This window comes from Anabrus simplex, chromosome 1, assembly GCF_040414725.1.
Source record: "Anabrus simplex isolate iqAnaSimp1 chromosome 1, ASM4041472v1, whole genome shotgun sequence".
NCBI lineage: Eukaryota > Metazoa > Arthropoda > Insecta > Orthoptera > Tettigoniidae > Anabrus > Anabrus simplex.
In genome coordinates this window covers 639,552,304-639,570,614 of record NC_090265.1, presented here as the reverse complement: position 1 = coordinate 639,570,614, position 18,311 = coordinate 639,552,304, and the positions used below count along the sequence as shown (strand labels likewise).

The 18,311-nt window shown below is 38.0% G+C and overlaps 1 protein-coding gene across 1 annotated transcript in view; it reads right to left on the bottom strand.

Annotated features, from left to right (window-relative positions):
* The window catches only part of LOC136884538 (uncharacterized), a 399,078-nt gene that overhangs the window by 200,017 nt on the left and 180,750 nt on the right, over positions 1-18,311 (bottom strand). The window contains exon 7 of the mRNA XM_067156823.2: positions 11,521-11,649. Coding sequence (XP_067012924.2) covers positions 11,521-11,649 — 129 coding nt within the window. The remainder of the gene's footprint in view (positions 1-11,520; positions 11,650-18,311) is intronic.

Genomic DNA, 18,311 nt, shown 5'->3' with positions numbered 1-18,311 from the left:
TCAAATGAAAATGTTAAAACAAGATGTTAGCTCATGTCAGGATTGAAACTGAATTTTATTAAGTTAGCGCTGATATAAATGAAATCTATGGATAATGTTGATTTATTTTATGATTTGTTGGACGAATATTATAACAAGTTACTTTCTTTTTCTTCTGAATTAAATTAGATTAATAAATTTCTTATTATGGATTTTTATATGTGTGAGTAATTGATTTATAGCTGATCAACGTAGGATAACTTAAGTCTTAAGTGGATTTTTGCGATTTCTGATGGTACATGCGTTGGAAAAATATGCAGTTGGATGGAGATGTTCATCCGGTATTGAATTATTTTGCATGAGGTCGAATTTCTCTTCTGAATTCATGTTAAGCTGAATTATTTTCATGAAGATTTACCCTGAGAGAATCTTGAGCTGTCTAGTATTTTTACTTGTGTTGTATCTGGATGCAGGATGGGTGTATATGTAATTGTTGTGTCCTGGATGAGATGCAGGAAGTGGCCTCTCGGAAACAATCAATACTGATCCGCATGCGCTGAAAGCTGCTTGGGCGAGCTTGTTACTGGGCACTGTACGTGTCCATTGGGACACGTCCTGTGGTCGACAGAATGGAGTTTGATACTCCAGGATAGACTGATTTAAGCTATGAAACTTAATTTCTATAATTACGTAGTTTTGATTTATTTTTTCTTTGGATGAGAATCGAAGAGTTTTACACATGGCTGTGTACCAATCCTGGACTAGATTAATGGTTTCAGCTATGGGAATGTTAGTGTACATATTCGTAACATCAAACGAGTGCATAACAAACATAGCCATTTAAGTAAACTTGAAATAAAAGAACTTTTACATATTCTGAAGATAGTTTTCAATAATAATTATTTTACATTTAGTAACACAATTTATCTGCAGAAAGGACTCCCTATGGGATCCCCTATTTCTGGAATTTTTGCAGAAATTTACATAGACAATCTCGAAAAAAACGAGATACTCAACAATTCACCAGGTATATTCCATTGGTCGAGATACGTAGATGATTGATCAACGTATCACAGACAGTACAACCCTCCTTACCCCCTACATAAAATTCATAGTTGAATCTGAAACAGACAGATCTTTAAATTTTCTAAATCTTAAGATTAGGAGAAGCGACAACCATCTAAAATTTGAAATCTTCAGAAAACCCACCCAGACAGGCAACATGATCATACAAGAGTCACTGCACCCTGGCTCTCACAAAAAGGCCTCTTTTCATAGTATGATATAGAGAGCCTTGAACATTCCTATGTCCAAGAAAACTTGTAAGAAAGAAATTAACACCTCCACACTTAGCACACCTTAATAGGTTTAATAGCAATTTTGTTGGCAGAATTCTCAACAAGATAAACCCACCGCCACACTTAAAAAACAAAAGAAAGAGAATACTGATTTTGTCACCTTCACTTTCAATAGCAATAACCTATACCAAATCTCAAATATTAATAAAAAATAAAAAAAACAACAACAGAACCTCAATGTTTAGAACTAACAACACTACTTCTAAACTTTTCTATAACACAAACATACTTAACAAATCCAACAAACATTTGCAATATGGGGTCTAAAAGTCGACGTGTAACCAGTGCAATGCCAGTTATATCGGACAGACTGGGAGAAACTTTAAAATCTGCTACAAAGAACATTTTAATGCAGCTAAATACAAGAGATTTTCCACTATGAGTGAAAATATTTATATAAACCCCAATCAAAAATCGTATCCCACCCATAATCTTAACGAAATCCAAGAAAAAAATTAACATCCTGGTTGAAACAATAATCGAGAAAGATCTCAAGCAAAGCTCAATTAAGTCTGTCACAACACGCACTACTGGTCCATCCTCCCATCCTTCCACTCACTCTCCCTCCCCTCACCTGCCGTTTCCCCCCCCCCCCCCCAACACATCAGAACGGTCGCCAGTCAGTGGAGGTCAACATCGACCCAACCTGATCTATCACGGCTGGAGTAAAGAGGAAGTGAGTAATATTTTGCGACTCCTCATATCGTTTACTTTTACTTCATTTTTCGTTCTCATACAAGGCTTGTTTTCATTTTTAGACTCTGGCTATACTTGCATTCTCCATGAAGAAATGTAACAGATTTGTCAAAACTTCACTCTGTTTCCAGAAGAATGACAAATAGAACAACATTTAACAGTCTTCACAAGTTTCAAGTATTTCCACCAGTCAATCAATAGTTGTATAAATATGGTTGGACCCCCACTTACAACTAAATTTGTCGAAGTTGGTAGTTTGTACATTTTAAACACAGATTTCCATTGCATTCGTTGATTGTATTTTAAGATAGAAGTTATGTACATTGTACACATAGACTTCCATTGCACTTTATCTCAAGTTTGTTATGTATCACTGTTTTTTGTGTAGGTCTTTCTTCTTTGTTATTTTCGCTGATGATGACCTCTAGACTAGGTCAAAATATGTCCTATATAGCATTTTAGACAGACCACTTATTAAATGGCAAATGTGTATTGAACAGGTGGACTTTATACAATTAAATTATTTCAGAATTTTAATTAGATATTTAAAGTCAATACAAAACCAAATAAAGGTCATTACTTGTAGTAAAATGATCAGTTCCTCATACCAATATTTTATTTTTTAAAAGTGTCTTTCCTTTGATAATGGGGTCAGGCCTTTACTTCTTTCCTGCGAAAACCATATCCACAAAGCATGATCTAACAGTTCAGATTTAGAATTTTTCAACATTTTATTGTATTTTCAACATTTTATTGTACAAGTTTCTAGTTCTTTCCTATTCTTTCACCAGTCTGGAATTGTAGTGATGCCCGAACCAACTTCATTTGCAATTTTTTGTAGGCATTCATCTTTGTCTAATCTTTCAAGCAGTTTTAACTTCTCTTTCAAAGGTCAGTGTAACATGTTTACACCCTTTGGTTGCCATATGTGATGAGAATTCAAACCAAAAGCAAATTTTTACTTTAAAACACGAAAACCATTCACCTTGTCAAAAAGCGCTGCCTTAATGATATCACTCACCAAGCAACGCATCAGAATGCACTGCCTGGTCAAGTATCACCAGCTAACAGATTCAAAAATGTTTTATGTTACATTTCAAATGCCAACAAGCCTACAACGTCCATACATACAATTCATGCCTGGACTGGATGAGGGTCAGAATAAGAAGAGCCAAACCATTGGAGGTCGGATTAACAGTGTTCCAATGTACTTTGTTCCTTCAGCAGGACATGTTTAATTCTTTAAATGTTTCCATATCATTATAATTACACAACAAACAAAATTTTTGTTTGTTTTTGTGTTCCATGCAAACTAATACTGTATAATTTTCACAATTGCCTCTAATGTTTCGGGGCAGTCACTGTTCCATTTGTGAAATGCATTTAACTGCATTTACAGATCTAAATACAATTGTCTCCAACCAGACAAAACACTGTATGCTTATCAATATGTCATGACACACCTACTGCCAGGACGTCTTGATGCTCTTCATCTAATGGCAAAAGTTAATTTAAAATTTGCCACATTCATGGTTTCTTGTAAGAAAATGAAGCAAGGTCTTCCCTGAAACATCAAATTACAAGCAATTTACCTTGTTTCACTAGTGTGTCCACCAAATCCAGATTTTGAAATTCCCTGACATTTCTCTGTTTTCCAGACATAAAAACATTTTTTTCCCTGACACACAATGACAAAAAATTAAATTATAATAGAAGTTTCCAGGTATGACCGTAATATTAAAATACATTTTGAAAACTTAACATGCAAAAAATAAATGAGTAATTAATGTGCATATTAAATTTCAAAACTTGGAAGTTGAATTTAGTCCAATTTAATTCAAATTAAGATTTTAAAAAGTTATTACCATTACTGCTTCAGTGAAGAAATTTCTTCATCTATAGCCAGCAACGACTGTCGAGCTTCTGCCATCACCCTCCGCTTCTTTTCTTCTAATTCTTTCAGCAACAAAGTGGCCTTTCTCTTATTTTTTTGCAAAGAATCTTCTGCTTCCAATCCTTCACGTTTCTCCTTCAGATTTTGAACATACAAAGGATGAGCATTCCTTGCAGCATGGAGCATGTTCTTATTAATGGAGACCTTTTCAATTCCACCAAGGTTTGAGATAGCATCATATATTCTTCTTTGTGCTATAAGGGATTCTTGTAGCATGTTCTCTACAATAATTTCTTTATTCAGAGAAAAACCACGTTCAAGAAAGCATTTCCATGAAACAATATTAGTATCATTTTGAGAAATGAAGCCAACTTTTCTGTGTTCAAATGTACTGTTAGCAAAACAGTACAGAGCCAAAAGTGATCTAATCTCTTGTTTTTAGAAGACAAAGAATTCATTACTTCTATCATTTAATCCAGGAGTTCCACGAAGTGCTGCTCTAGCAGCATAACCTATGTCAATTTCAGATGCAGGCAGAAGATTTTCTTTACTGTCTAAATTAATTCTGAGGACATTTTCTGAAGACTGCAGTGACTCAGACTTAACGCACCTTGTCATGACAATTTTCATTGTTGCAATGAGAGATTCATACAGGAGTGATGCAATTGGAAGATCTGTCTGAAACTGTTTTAGGAATGGTTCCAAATCTCCAACAAGAGATAATAAAAATGACAACTTGGCCTTAAGGAGCTTATCTTTAAGTGAAGTTGATAATATTTTGAAGCTGTTACAGTTTGGGATTTTCTTGTCTCCGTTTGTTCCTTCCACATATTTGTCAACATTAGGTAGGATATCTATAGCACGTTCAATGACTTTCGATTTTTCAAGCCATCTTATAGCACAATATTTCAAAGGAAATACGTTTGAACCTGAATAATGTGTATAATCAGCACGTCTTGCAGGAACGTAGCAAAACAAGAAGTGAAGAGCACGAAGAAACTCGGCAATATTCCACTGGGTTTCTTTTACTATTTTATATGAATTGTGCACAGTATGCAAGCCACAAGATCCAATGTTCACCAAAATAGGAGCATCTGGATCATCACTTAATAAATTACCAATATCTTGAAGGAACTTTTTATTAACACCCATTGAAATTTGTAAGTGTTTTTTTAGATCGAGTCCCTGCTGTGCTCGCAAAAAACCATTTAACAAATCTGAGGAGGTAGAGTGACCAAGAAACACTGAATCAAAATAAGAAGTGCATACTTCATTGGTATCAGGATTGAAACTACCAACTACAAGATCCATCTGGCCCATCTGAGAAACTTTATTCAGTGACTCGTCAAAACCAACAGTGAAATGTGTGCACTTATGACACATCTCAAGAACTTGCTTATGAAAATAGGGAGCCAAACCATGAGTGATTGTATATGCAACTTTTGTTCTGTGCAGTTGAACTTTCGAAGCTATTTCAGAGTCTGGAAACATTACTGGGAACAAACGTACACTAGCTTCACTAGAACGTACAGAATGGTGTTGCATGACCGTATGCATGCACCATATAATCTCAGCTTTGGTTACTTGCTCTCTTGAAAGATAATTCTGTAGACATCTCGTCTCTGGTGAATCTTCTTTAATGGAAGAAGAAGAAGAAGAAACGGCAGCAGTGGAGTCATATGTGATAGAGTTCGTTGTGGTAGCTGTGGCACGCAGAGGACAATTTGTGTTTGCGGCCAGGCTATTATCTATTGAGTTTAAGTCATTTTTTACTTCACTATTCGAATGTTCTTTTTTTAAATAACTTGAAAGGGATGATGAGAACTGGCTGAACTTGACACTACTGGCATGCTTCTTTCCTCCCATGTGACTTTTAATGCCTGCTTCCCCATGTTGCTAAGAGAAAATGATGTTTTACATATTATGCAATATGCTGAAAATTTGTCCTGAGGCATGGGTTTCAACCATGTTCTGAAAGTATCATCAAGCAGCCACCTTTCATTAAACGAAGTTTTCCTTGGCTTTGATGAAGACACTGTTACCTGAAAAAAGTAAGTATATTGTAAAAAAATCTTTAAATAGTCCTATACTCCGCACGGCTTTCTTCTACACTGACAGTTCGCAAAACAAGTGAGCATTGCCTTACCTATGCTGCCAGCACTCTACTGCTTCAATAACAGTTGATGCAATACAACTGCAGCACAGAGCCCTCGTAAAATGTAATACTCTACTATGAAAATCACACGCAAATCACAAGTGAAAACAAATTCACAAAACCTTCAAAGATAGTGCATGCACTTCCTAACAATATCAGACACTAAAACAAGAATAGGTACATTATTATAAAGTGTAAAAGAAATAACTTATTCGCAGCTAATGACTGGCATTAGAAGGAGGCTATGGCTGATCGATACCACGGTGTCAATTTTTGCCGAGTCACATTCTTGCCGCTTGTCTTGCACGAACTATACTGAGGTATGGTACACAGATGAACTATATGGTAACCAACACATGGATGTAAATAAAATTACAGCTACACTGAACACTATTAAAACTATATACCACACACGCCAGGTTAAAAGGCTTAACCACGTGGTGATGTAGGCAATACAGTTGGCAGACAGGTTTCAAGATTGCGCTCAACCGATATAAATCGATATGAATGGCGGTTTGGGATTGGATGGATCAAGAACGAATACATACAAACATACTTCACAAACTCAAAATCTCCTAACCAACAAACAACCTTCATCTTACAATGTGATGTCACTTTATTTTAAATCTTGTTCTCTATTCACAAAATTACACGTGATATTACAAGCTACTAGTTGTGCCTGAAAACTTCCGAACCCCTCTCACGAAAGATAGGTTAGAAACTCAACATGGCGCGGCCCAAACGGTGTCACGATGCATTACGCATTTACACAAGGCCTACCTATGTCAGCACATTTAATAATAATAATCATGAACATTCGAATGAGTATTAAGTTTAAGTGAATTTCACACTTTCCTGCATTCAGTCAGCGTTTGCTGTCTTGTTTTTACATTTTACGAGGTAGTGACTATCGCACACGTCATTACACAGTAAACAAACACAGTCATCCGTTGAGTTGTGGAATTTTGTCTATATGCATATTTTGTTGTGGAAGCCATGTATTTAAGCGATTAGAAAAACTGAAAACGCAATATAGGCCTAATTCAACAAGCTCGCCATTTCCCAACAACACAGCATATTCAATAGTAATCAGATCATAACATTGAAAATTCGATCGATCAATCGATCAATCAATCAATCAATCGATCGATCATAGTTGCTACTGCTTGCTATAGGCTATCCATATAGCTACTGATGCTATTGGTTACTTCACATTCGAGATCACACTTGATTTTTTAAATGTTTATACAGTTTTCTTTACAATTTATTCCTCTCATAACACACATGCCCCAGATTAATGTTATAAAAACTGAAAAATGTGCTTCTATTAAGAGATAAATACGGTATGTCCATTTTATATGGCAGAATGAATTTCCAGATTTTTTCTGAATTCCCTGACATTTCATGGTTTTCCATACGGGTGGCCACCCTGTTTACCCTATAGAGACCCTAAACACTACCCTGTCTTCTTCTTATTATTATTTTTTTTTTTTTTTTTTTTTTTGCTTTACGTCGCACCGACACAGATAGGTCTTATGGCGACAATGGGACAGGAAAGGGCTAGGAGTGGGAAGGAAGCGGCCATGGCCTTAATGAAGGTACAGCCCCAGCATTTGCCTGGTGTGAAAATGGGAAACCACGGAAAACCATTTTCAGGGCTGCCGACAGTGGGGTTCGAACCTACTATCTCCCGAATACTGGATACTGACCGCACTTAAGCGACTGCAGCTATCGAGCTCGGTATTATTATTATTATTATTATTATTATTATTATTCTTTTGTTTTGGCCAACTGTGGACCATGTTAATTCAATTTCATTCGTTTCTGGGGTTTGATCCTCGCCCAGTACTCCTTCATTCCTTGCAATCTCTTCCTCTCTTCTCTCAACAGTGCTTTCATCCAGGATATTCTTGGAAACTCTTGGTGTTCTTCATTCTTGATTTGTAAGCTTCTCTGTTGCTCATGTTTTCTGTATTCCCATTTATTTCAGGTCCTTCACCTCCTGATGCCAGCGCACCATAATTTTCCTAGTCTCAAAAACCCTTAATACCTGGGTCAGTCTTCCCACGCCCATTCTGTAAATGTGTCTAAAGAACGTGACTCTCCTCTTTTGGATGGCATCGCAGATGTTTTCCCTTCTGAAGTACAATTCTTGGTTTCCTTTCTGTGTTACCCATCCTCTGCTCCTAAGGGTCCCAGTATCTTCCCCAGATTTTTTCTCTCCACCAATTCAAACTTCTTGATCAGCTATCCTCTCTATTATAAATTATAATTATTTGTTATTAGCTGTTGTAAAAATAGAGTAAGAACACCAGCATGGGATTCAGACGATTTCAAAGTAGAAATGGACTGAGCCAAGGCAGTGACCTAGCACACTTTTTGTTTATAAGTACCATGGATGAAATAGTGCCTATAAATGCCTGTAAGTGCCTAAAATGTTAATTTTGAAATTTTATTTTGCTTTATATCTCGTTGGTCAGCAGCGAGTATAGCCCTACCACATATTGTGAGGCTGAGACAACATTTTCTCGATTTAGTAATTTCCTGACTGAAACAAGGCATAAATTTACACCAGAAAACAATCTAAATTACACAGCAGTCAACTGTAATACAGCTGGAGATTAAGTAGTTTCAGTACAGTTACATTCTATCTTCACAAAAATTGTGATCAGGTACAAACTGGCACTTCTTCCTACCTTTTCCCCAATTTATAGGGGTCAGCAAATGGTGGTGTTTTGGCTCAGTTTTACAGCCAGAAGCCCCTCCTGACATCGACCTTATGTGGAGAGATATATTCACTATTTTGGTTTCTGTGGTGGTAGGTAATGTGATGTGTTGTATGGAGATGAAGATGTGTATTAATACAAACACAGCCATCCAGCCCCTAAGCTAGAGGAATTAAATAAACATGGTTACAATCCCCAGCCACCTGGGCCCCTTTGAACCGAAGGACATTATGCTCACCATTCAGCTCAGGAGCTGGACCACTTTCAAATAAAGTAAAATCCCTATCTAACATTGTTTAGGAGATATTTTTTAAAATACTTGCCAGCATCAAGATTTTTGGTTCAGAGGGCCCCAGGTCATAGATTTTAACCACATCTGGTTAATTCCTCTGACTTGCAGACTGGGTAGTGCTTCCAACACACTCCTCTTTATATACATACAATACAGTATCAACCATCACAGAAACACAGACGCTGAACACATACCTGCACATACAGTTGGCACCTGGAAGGGCATTCGGCCATAAAACAGAGTCAAGTCCAAACGCGCATCACAGTTCGCACCTGCAATCTCACCCTAGGTAGAGCCATGCGCAGATACACAAAATATTATCCGTACCTGCCCCGCACTTCCTTCATCCGCACCCGCGAATGGTTATCCGCATCCAAGAATGCTTACCCGTGGATATTGTAAATAATTAACTATATTATATTACACCCAAGGTAATGAAACAGATAGATCTGTTAATATAATACAAAAGGCCCGATACCTGGCACCAAAACCCCTACAGTCACAGGTACATGAGGGATTTTCTCTTGCGACAACTACAGATGTATTGGCATTTGTACCTTCTTTCCACTAAATGTGGACAGGAGCCAGTTAGGCTTAGGTCAGATTTACGGCTTTATGGTCTCACGGCTCTTTATCTATCGTCATTCTCCCATACCACTGTCAAGGGTCACCTAACCACAAGAAAAAATAAAGGTGTACCTGAGTGAAAATCAATAAACTTCATTATTTAGAAATTATCAGCAAAATTATCGCACTGTCATACAGTTTGCATCTGCCAAGATACTAACTTCGCGGATATCCACATCTGTGCAGGGCTCTAACTATAGTGAAGGAAAAGCAGAAATTAATACAAGTTCATACAAATTTTGATAGTGCCTAATTTTAGTGTCCAACTTTTGAAATGTCATTTATGCTGCCTAAAATAGGATCTTAAATGCCTAAATGCCCTCAGATTATGACATATCATAAGACACGAGGATAACCCATGAGATTACTAGCACAGTGCAGTTAGCAGGAGAGTTCTTTCAGAGGATAAGAGGACTGGTGTGGAATAAAAATAATAATGTTATTTGTTTTATGTCCCACTAACTACTTTTTAAGGTCTTCGGAGACGCCGAGGTGCCGGAATTTAGTCCCGCAGGAGTTCTTTTACGTGCCAGTAAATCTACCGACACGGGGCTGTCATATTTGAGCACCTTCAAATACCACCGGACTGAGCCAGGATCGAACCTGCCACGTTGGGGTTAGAAGGCCAGCGCCTTAACCGTCTGAGCCACTCAGCCCGGCACTGGTGTGGAAGAATGATGTGCAATTGAAATGCAAAGATAATTTACCAGGGCTATTTTATACCAATTCTTGCATATATAACAAGTGGAATTTGGTTGCAGAAGTATGATCCAACTCCTGGAGGGGGTGTAATAGCAACATGCTTTCCATCCATGGCACATATACAATTTGGAAATTTCATTATGTGTGCCCAGGCAAGCAATATACATTCAAATGAAATTAAGTTTCTGCGAAGTATACTGGAAAAAACAACAAATGATCATGTGAGGAATGCAGAGGTAAGAGACAGGCTCAGAATAATAAATAGCTTCAGTGAAAGGATATAAGTCAGGCTGGCACCTGTGGAAAAAGGACAGGAGAATGCCAGAAGTATATGAAATAAAGTAAAAGCTGTAAGAACCGGGAGAATATGGTTGGAGCAGATTAAGATACATCTAGGAAGAAGATTAACAGATATAGGAAAAGGTGTTTGAATGGGGGTGGTGGAAGGATAGGAGCAGATGGAAGTGACTGGTCCACAACCTGACACAAACTTAATTGGAGGACTAACACATCAAGGTTGTTGTTTTTTTTTTTTTTTTTGCTTTAAACCACACTGACACAGATAGGTCTTATGGTGACAATGTGATACGAAAGGGCTAGAGGAGGAAAGGAAGCAACCGTGGCTTTAATTAAGGTACAGTCCCAGCATTTGCCTAGTGTGGAAATGGGACACCACAGAAAACCATCTTCATGACTGCCAACTGTGGGGCTCGAACCCACTATCTCCAGAATACTGGCCACACTCGAGCGACTGCAGCTACCGAGCTCGGTCATCAAAGGTTTTCTGGCGATGGAAGGATGGGAAGGAGTTAGGATTGGGAAGGCAGCGGTGGTGGCATTAAGGTACAGGCTCAGCATATGCCTGGTTTGAAAATGGGAAATCACGGAAAACCATCTCCAGGGCTGCTGACAGTGGAATTTGAACCCACCCTCTCCTGAATACAAGCTCACAGCTATGCAACCCTAATAGCACAGCCAACTTGCTCTGTTTTTTAGTATACCTAATCCAGCACAAAAAATAAAGTAGGAGGCAGAAATTTGAAGTGTACAGACAAATTTATAACTTTATCTATATATACTTAATAACTTACTTCAGTCCAAGGATCCAGTAGAATCTGTTTGTAATATGCACCCATTTTATATGCACAGGGAGGATGAAGTTGCAGGAGAGTCCGCAGAACTAACTGAGCTGTAGCAAGCACTTCAAGACTGTCTGTATCCTGAAAAGAAGAAATCCCAAGAGAATACATTAAACCAGTAAACAATTCATTTTATGGTATCCAATTCTAAGTATCCCCAAGAAGAGGATATTGACATGAGTATAGATAAAAGGAAATATTTTCTTCTAAACAGACTGAAGTACACTAAAAATATGTTGTTGTTGTTGTTGTTGTTGTTGTTGTTTGAGTCATCAGTCCATAGACTGGTTTGATGCAGCTCTCCATGCCACCCTATCCTGTGCTAACCTTTTCATTTCTACGTAGCTATTGCATCCTACATCTGCTCTAATCTGTTTGTCATATTCATACCTTGGTCTACCCCTACCGTTCTTGCCACCTACACTTCCTTCAAAAACCAACTGAACAAGTCCTGGGTGTCTTAAGATGTGTCCTATCATTCTATCTCTTCTTCCCGTCAAATTTAGCCAAATCGATCTCCTCTCACCAATTCGAGTCAGTATCTCTTCATTCGTGATTCGATCTATCCATCTCACCTTCAGCATTCTTCTGTAACACCACATTTCAAAAGCTTCTATTCTCTTTCTTTCTGAGCTAGTTATCGTCCATGTTTCACTTCCATACAATGCCACGCTCCACATAAAAGTCTTCAAAAACATCTTTCTAATTCCGATATCAATGTTTGAAGTGAGCAAATTTCTTTTCTTAAGAAAGCTCTTCCTTGCTTGTGCTAGTCTGCATTTTATGTCCTCCTTACTTCTGCCATCGTTGGTTATTTTACTACCCAAATAACAATATTCATCTACTTCCTTTAAGACTTCGTTTCCTAATCTAATATTGCCTACATCACCTGCCTTCGTTCGACTGCACTCCATTACTTTTGTTTTGGACTTATTTATTTTCATCTTGTACTCTTTACCTACGACTTCATCCATACCATTCAGCAACTTCTCGAGATCTTCTGCAGTCTCAGATAAAATAACAATATCATCGGCAAATCTCAAGGTTTTGATTTCCTCTCCTTGGACTGTGATTCCCTTTCCAAATTTCTCTTTGATTTCCTTTATTGCCTGTTCTATGTAAACATTGAAAAGGAGAGGGGACAAACTGCAGCCTTGCCTCACTCCTTTCTGGATTGCTGCTTCTTTTTCAAAGCCCTCGATTCTTATCACTGCAGACTGATTTTTATACAGGTTGTAGATAATTCTTCGTTCTCGGTATCTGATCCCTATCATCTTCAGAATCATAAATAGCCTGGTCCAATCAACATTATCGAATGCCTTTTCTAGATCTACAAATGCCATGTACGTGGGCTTGTCCTTCTTGATTCGATCCTCTAAGATCAGACGTAAAGTCAGGATTGCTTCACGTGTTCCTACATTTCTTCTGAAGCCAAATTGATCTTCCCCCAACTCAGCTCCAACTTGTTTTTCCATTCTTCTGTAAATAATACGTGTTAAAATTTTGCAGGCATGAGATACTAAACTAATAGTGCGGTAGTTTTCACACCTGTCAGCACCGGCTTTCTTGGGAATAGGTATAACAACATTCTGCTGAAAATCGGATGGGACTTCTCCTGTCTCATACATCTTGCACACTAAATGAAATAACCTTACCATGCTGGTTTCTCCTAAGGCAGTCAGTAATTCAGCGGGAATATCATCAATTCCAGGTGCCTTGTTCCTATTTAGGTCACTCACAGCTCTGTCAAACTCTGACCTCAAAATTGGGTCTCCCATTTCATCAGCATCAACAGCCTCTTCATGTTCCAAAACGAAATTATCTACATCGTTACCTTGATACAACTGTTGGATATGCTCCTGCCATCTTTCTGCTTTGTCTTCTTTCCCTAGAAGTGGCTTTCCATCTGAGCTCTTAATATTCATGCACCTAGATTTCCTTTCTCCAAAGGTTTCCTTGATTTTCCTGTATGCAGCATCTACTTTTCCCAGGACCATACAGCCTTCGACATCCTTGCACTTCTCCTTCAGCCATTCTTCCTTAGCTACCCTGCACTTTCTATCCACTTCATTCTTTAATCGCCTGTATTCTTTTCTGCCCTCTTCATTTCTAGCATTCTTGTATTTTCGTCGTTCATCAATCAGGTCTAGTATCTCCTGAGTTATCCATTGATTCTTAGTTGATCTTTTCTTCCTTCCTAACATTTCTTCAGCAGCCCTACTGACTTCATTTTTCATGACTCTCCACTCTTCCTCTACTGTGTTTCCTTCGGCCTTTTCATTTAGTCTTTGTGCAACATGTTCCTTGAAACAATCCATCACACTCTTTTCTTTCAACTTGTCTAGATCCCATCTTTTTGCATTCTTTCCTTTCTTCAATTTCTTCAATTTCAGATGGCATTTCATGACCAACAAGTTGTGGTCAGAGTCCACGTCTGCTCCTGGGAAAGTTTTGCAATCCAACACCTGGTTTCTGAATCTCTGCCTAATCATAATGAAGTCTATTTGATACCTTCCAGTGTCTCCAGGTCTCGTCCACGTATACAGCCGTCGTTTGTGGTGTTTGAACCAAGTATTGGCGAGGACTAAATTATGGTCAGTGCAGAATTCAACCAGCCGACTTCCTCTTTCGTTCCTTTGTCCCAATCCAAATTCTCCTACTGTGCTACCTTCTCTTCCTTGGCCTACCACTGCGTTCCAGTCTCCCATCACAATTAGATTCTCGTCACCTTTGACATATTGTATTAAATCTTCTATCTCCTCATATATTCTTTCAATTTCTTCATCATCCGCTGAACTAGTAGGCATATAGACCTGCACTATTGTGGTGGGCATTGGTTTGGTGTCTATCTTGGCGACAATAATTCTTTCACTATGCTGGTCGTAGTAGCTTATCCGCTGCCCTATTTTCTTATTCATTATTAAACCAACTCCTGCATTACCCCTGTTTGATTTCGTGTTGATAATTCGGTAGTCGCCTGACCAAAAATCCTGTTCTTTCTGCCAACGTACTTCACTTATACCAACTACATCTAACTTTAGCCTATCCATCTCCCTTTTCAGATTCTCTAACCTACCACAACGATTCAAACTTCTAACATTCCACGCTCCGACTCGCAGAATGTCAGTATCCATCTTCCTGATGATCGCCCCCTCTCGTGTAGTCCCCACCCGGAGATCCGAATGGGGGACTAGTTTACCTCCGGAATATTTTACCCGGGAGGAAGCCATCATCAGTACATCATTCATACAGAGAGAGCTGCATGTCCTCGGGAGGTGGTTACGGCTGTAGTTTCCCGTTGCTTTCAGCCGTGTAGCAGTATCAACACAGCTAAGCCATGGTGAGTATTATTACAAGGCCGTATCAGTCAATCATCTAGACTGCCGCCCTTGCAACTACCGAAAGGCTGCTACCCCCCTTTCGATGAACCATTCGTTAGTCTGGTCTCTCAACAGATACCCATCCGATATAGTTGCACCTGCGGCTCGGCTATCTGCATCATTGGGACACGCAAGCCTCCCCACCGCGGCAAGGTCACATGGTTCGCAGAGGAGGACTAATATAGCAATATAGCAAATTAAAACCAAAAAATTTATTTCCATCACTAACTCCAATTTACTTTCAATGACCAGACTAATATCTTCAAATAATCATTGTCCCTGTATACACACCATCGAAAATGTGCTTTAAGTTGCTTGATTAATGCTTTTTATGTTACTATTTCACATACAAAGGTCTCTTGCACTATAAAATACAGTTTTCAACATTTTCAATTTTGATAGTGTACATAGGGACAGTCAATTAATTACTGATGTTGCAATTTCCTCAAAACTATTAGTAAGCTATTTTTCATGAGAGTTTTATCCTGGTGTAAACATGGTATCTGTATGTCCCCATCAAAAAAAGAATTGTACAATATAATTATTTAATCATCAATACACGGTTTATTTCAACTATGAAACTATCATTTCTACTTTATCAACCATAGCCTACATGTTTCGACTCTTATTTTGGGTCATCTTAAGTGGATTGAATCTTAAAGGTACATAATCTACAGTTCAGTAATATCCTCAAAAATGTTTATGGATACTGGTAAAATAGGTCTCACTAGAACCCTGAATCTTAAAAATGTAGGTAACCTACAGTTCAGTAATGTCAAAACAAAAGTTGATGGACACTGGTACAACAGGTCTCATTAGAATCTTGATTGTGTATAGGTAAAAACATACTGTAGTTAAAATATGGCTTGATATGTGAACTCTTGTATTAAAACTATAAAATCATATTGTGTGGTAAAATCTCTAAATTTTCTCTCTTGAGCTGAACTCATTTCTTAAAACTCCATTGTAGTCGTCAAATGTAGTGATATAAGGAGGTAAGTGGTTGGTTACATTCTCTCATGTGCTTATATGAATTAGTGCTGTCAATAGAATGTCCATATGGCCTGCAAACAGGATTATAAAGGTAAAGGAGTCTGTGTTTTGTGTGTGCTTAAACTGATATTTTGCAAATTATAATCATTATAAACTATCAAAGCCATTTCTTATTAACAGTGCTGATGTAGTTATTTTATTATTATTATTATTATTATTATTATTATTATTAATTATATACAGTCGTATCACAGCACACACTTTATTAAAACATAACCGGTTTTCGGACACTAAGGGCCATCATCAGTGTTAAAATTTAAGTTTAATTCCACATGAGTGTGTCATCAGAATTGGTTAAAATGAGTTTAAAATGTACCCATGTTGACATCAACATAGAAAGGGCTGGCTTTTCCTCGTTGCTCAGGTTGTTGGAGTACTCGACCAATGAAGGAGAATACTTTTAGTACCTGTGTCATTGATTCCCAGAAATCAGTAATGCCCAAATCAAAGCGGGTATCTTCACAGGTCCAGATATCAGAAAACTTATTTCTGATGTTTTTTGAAGACGTTATGTGCTCAGCAAAACATTTGGCATGGAGAGCATTCTGGGATGTAGTTAAAAACTTTCTTGGCAACACAAAAGTTCCAGGCTACAAACAAATGGTAGAGAGAATGCTTGTTTCTTTCCAAGATTTAGGTTGCAGTATGAGCTTAAAGGTGCACATGTTACATTCATATCTGGATTATTTCCCTGAGAACCTCGGAATGCTGAGCAAAGGGTAAGGAGAAAGATTCCACCAAGATATGAGGGAAATTGAATTCAGCTATCAAGGGAAATGGAACAAGAACATGCTGGCTGCAGGAGATTGCATTTATATATGAATTTGGAAGTCTTATTTAAAGCAACACTTCTAACAACGTAACCAGTGCATTAGTACATGTGTATAAAAAACATAAAAAATGAAATATCAGACTTTAAGGAAATGTGATGTGATGTGGTAAAATTAACACTGAATCTTGATTCAAGATGCAAAATTTATTCTAGAAAATAACAGAGGATAACAGAAATGAAATTATTACAGGTAGTGTTACTGGCCTTGTCACAGCAGTTATGTGGTCACATGAAACAGACCTGCTGCTCATTTCCGAGTACTGGAGTACATAACTAGCACATCAGTTTCTTCAAATTTTATAATTATCATGATCCAAATAGGATCATCCATGGCATATTTCTCAGGTTGGTTCAGATGGCAGCAACAGCCAAGATGTTCTATTCTAGTGTTAACGCATTCCATCTGACTTTGAAATACAGTATGTAGCAATCACTCCGATGTGTGATTTATCAAGGTTGATAAAACATTTTCTATCTGTAACCATTAGCTTATACTTATTTCTTATTTGTAAGCTTGTTGCTGCATTAGACTGGCGACTTTCTACATTAATTAGGTTTGTAAATGTTAATCGCAGCGAGCACATGCTACTTTCCTTGTTTCAAAAATAATGACCACATTTTCATTAAAACAAAAAGTCAACCAATGGGTGCAATAAGTTCCAACGAATGGTTCGTACAGGATGCATTAGAATTCGGTGATCCATATCAGTTAATTTTTTAGGTCTACCAGAGCGATGTGGGAGTCAGCATTTTTCTGATGTTTCCACTTTACAACAACATCGCTAACAGTAGACCTGAGCACACAACTCCCACAGTATCTCTCTGACGGAATGTCCGAACTTGCGGACGCCTATAATCAGGCCCCGTTTAAACTTGTTCAGTTCTCTATATTGACTCACTGTGACGGAAAACATGTCTACGTCTATGATGTCCAAGCATTGTGCCTGCACTTACATACCCTCGGATGGACAGCCAGACGTCACACAGCAAAGCATACTCAGTGGAGTGTCCAGAGACTTTGGCTACATGGTGCATTTCTAATTTGGTTTCTGAGTGTTTTGCTCTCAAAATTTCCTAATTCCTGATTGACCGTGTCCTTTAGTTAAAATGTACTAGTGATAAAGAGGTAAGGAGAAAGTGAAACCCAGTGCTGACACATAGCCTACTCCAATTAAGGGGCCTGCTCAAGACTCCAACGTTACCATCCTCCAGATGAATCTCCATCAACAGTATTATGTACCCTCATCCCATATGAACACTGCAGAGAGGTTTGGAATTGAACCCAGGCTTTTAGCATGCAATCTAGAGATTATAAATTGTATATCACCACCTGTCCTACACTGCTGGCCAATATTATGACAGTAATTCTTATTTTTATTTTTTTTCCATTTATGGGACTTGAACCTACTGTGGTGTCAGATCTTGAAGACTTAATGCCTTAATGAATGAAGTGTTGAGCTGACCTCACTTTAACCTTG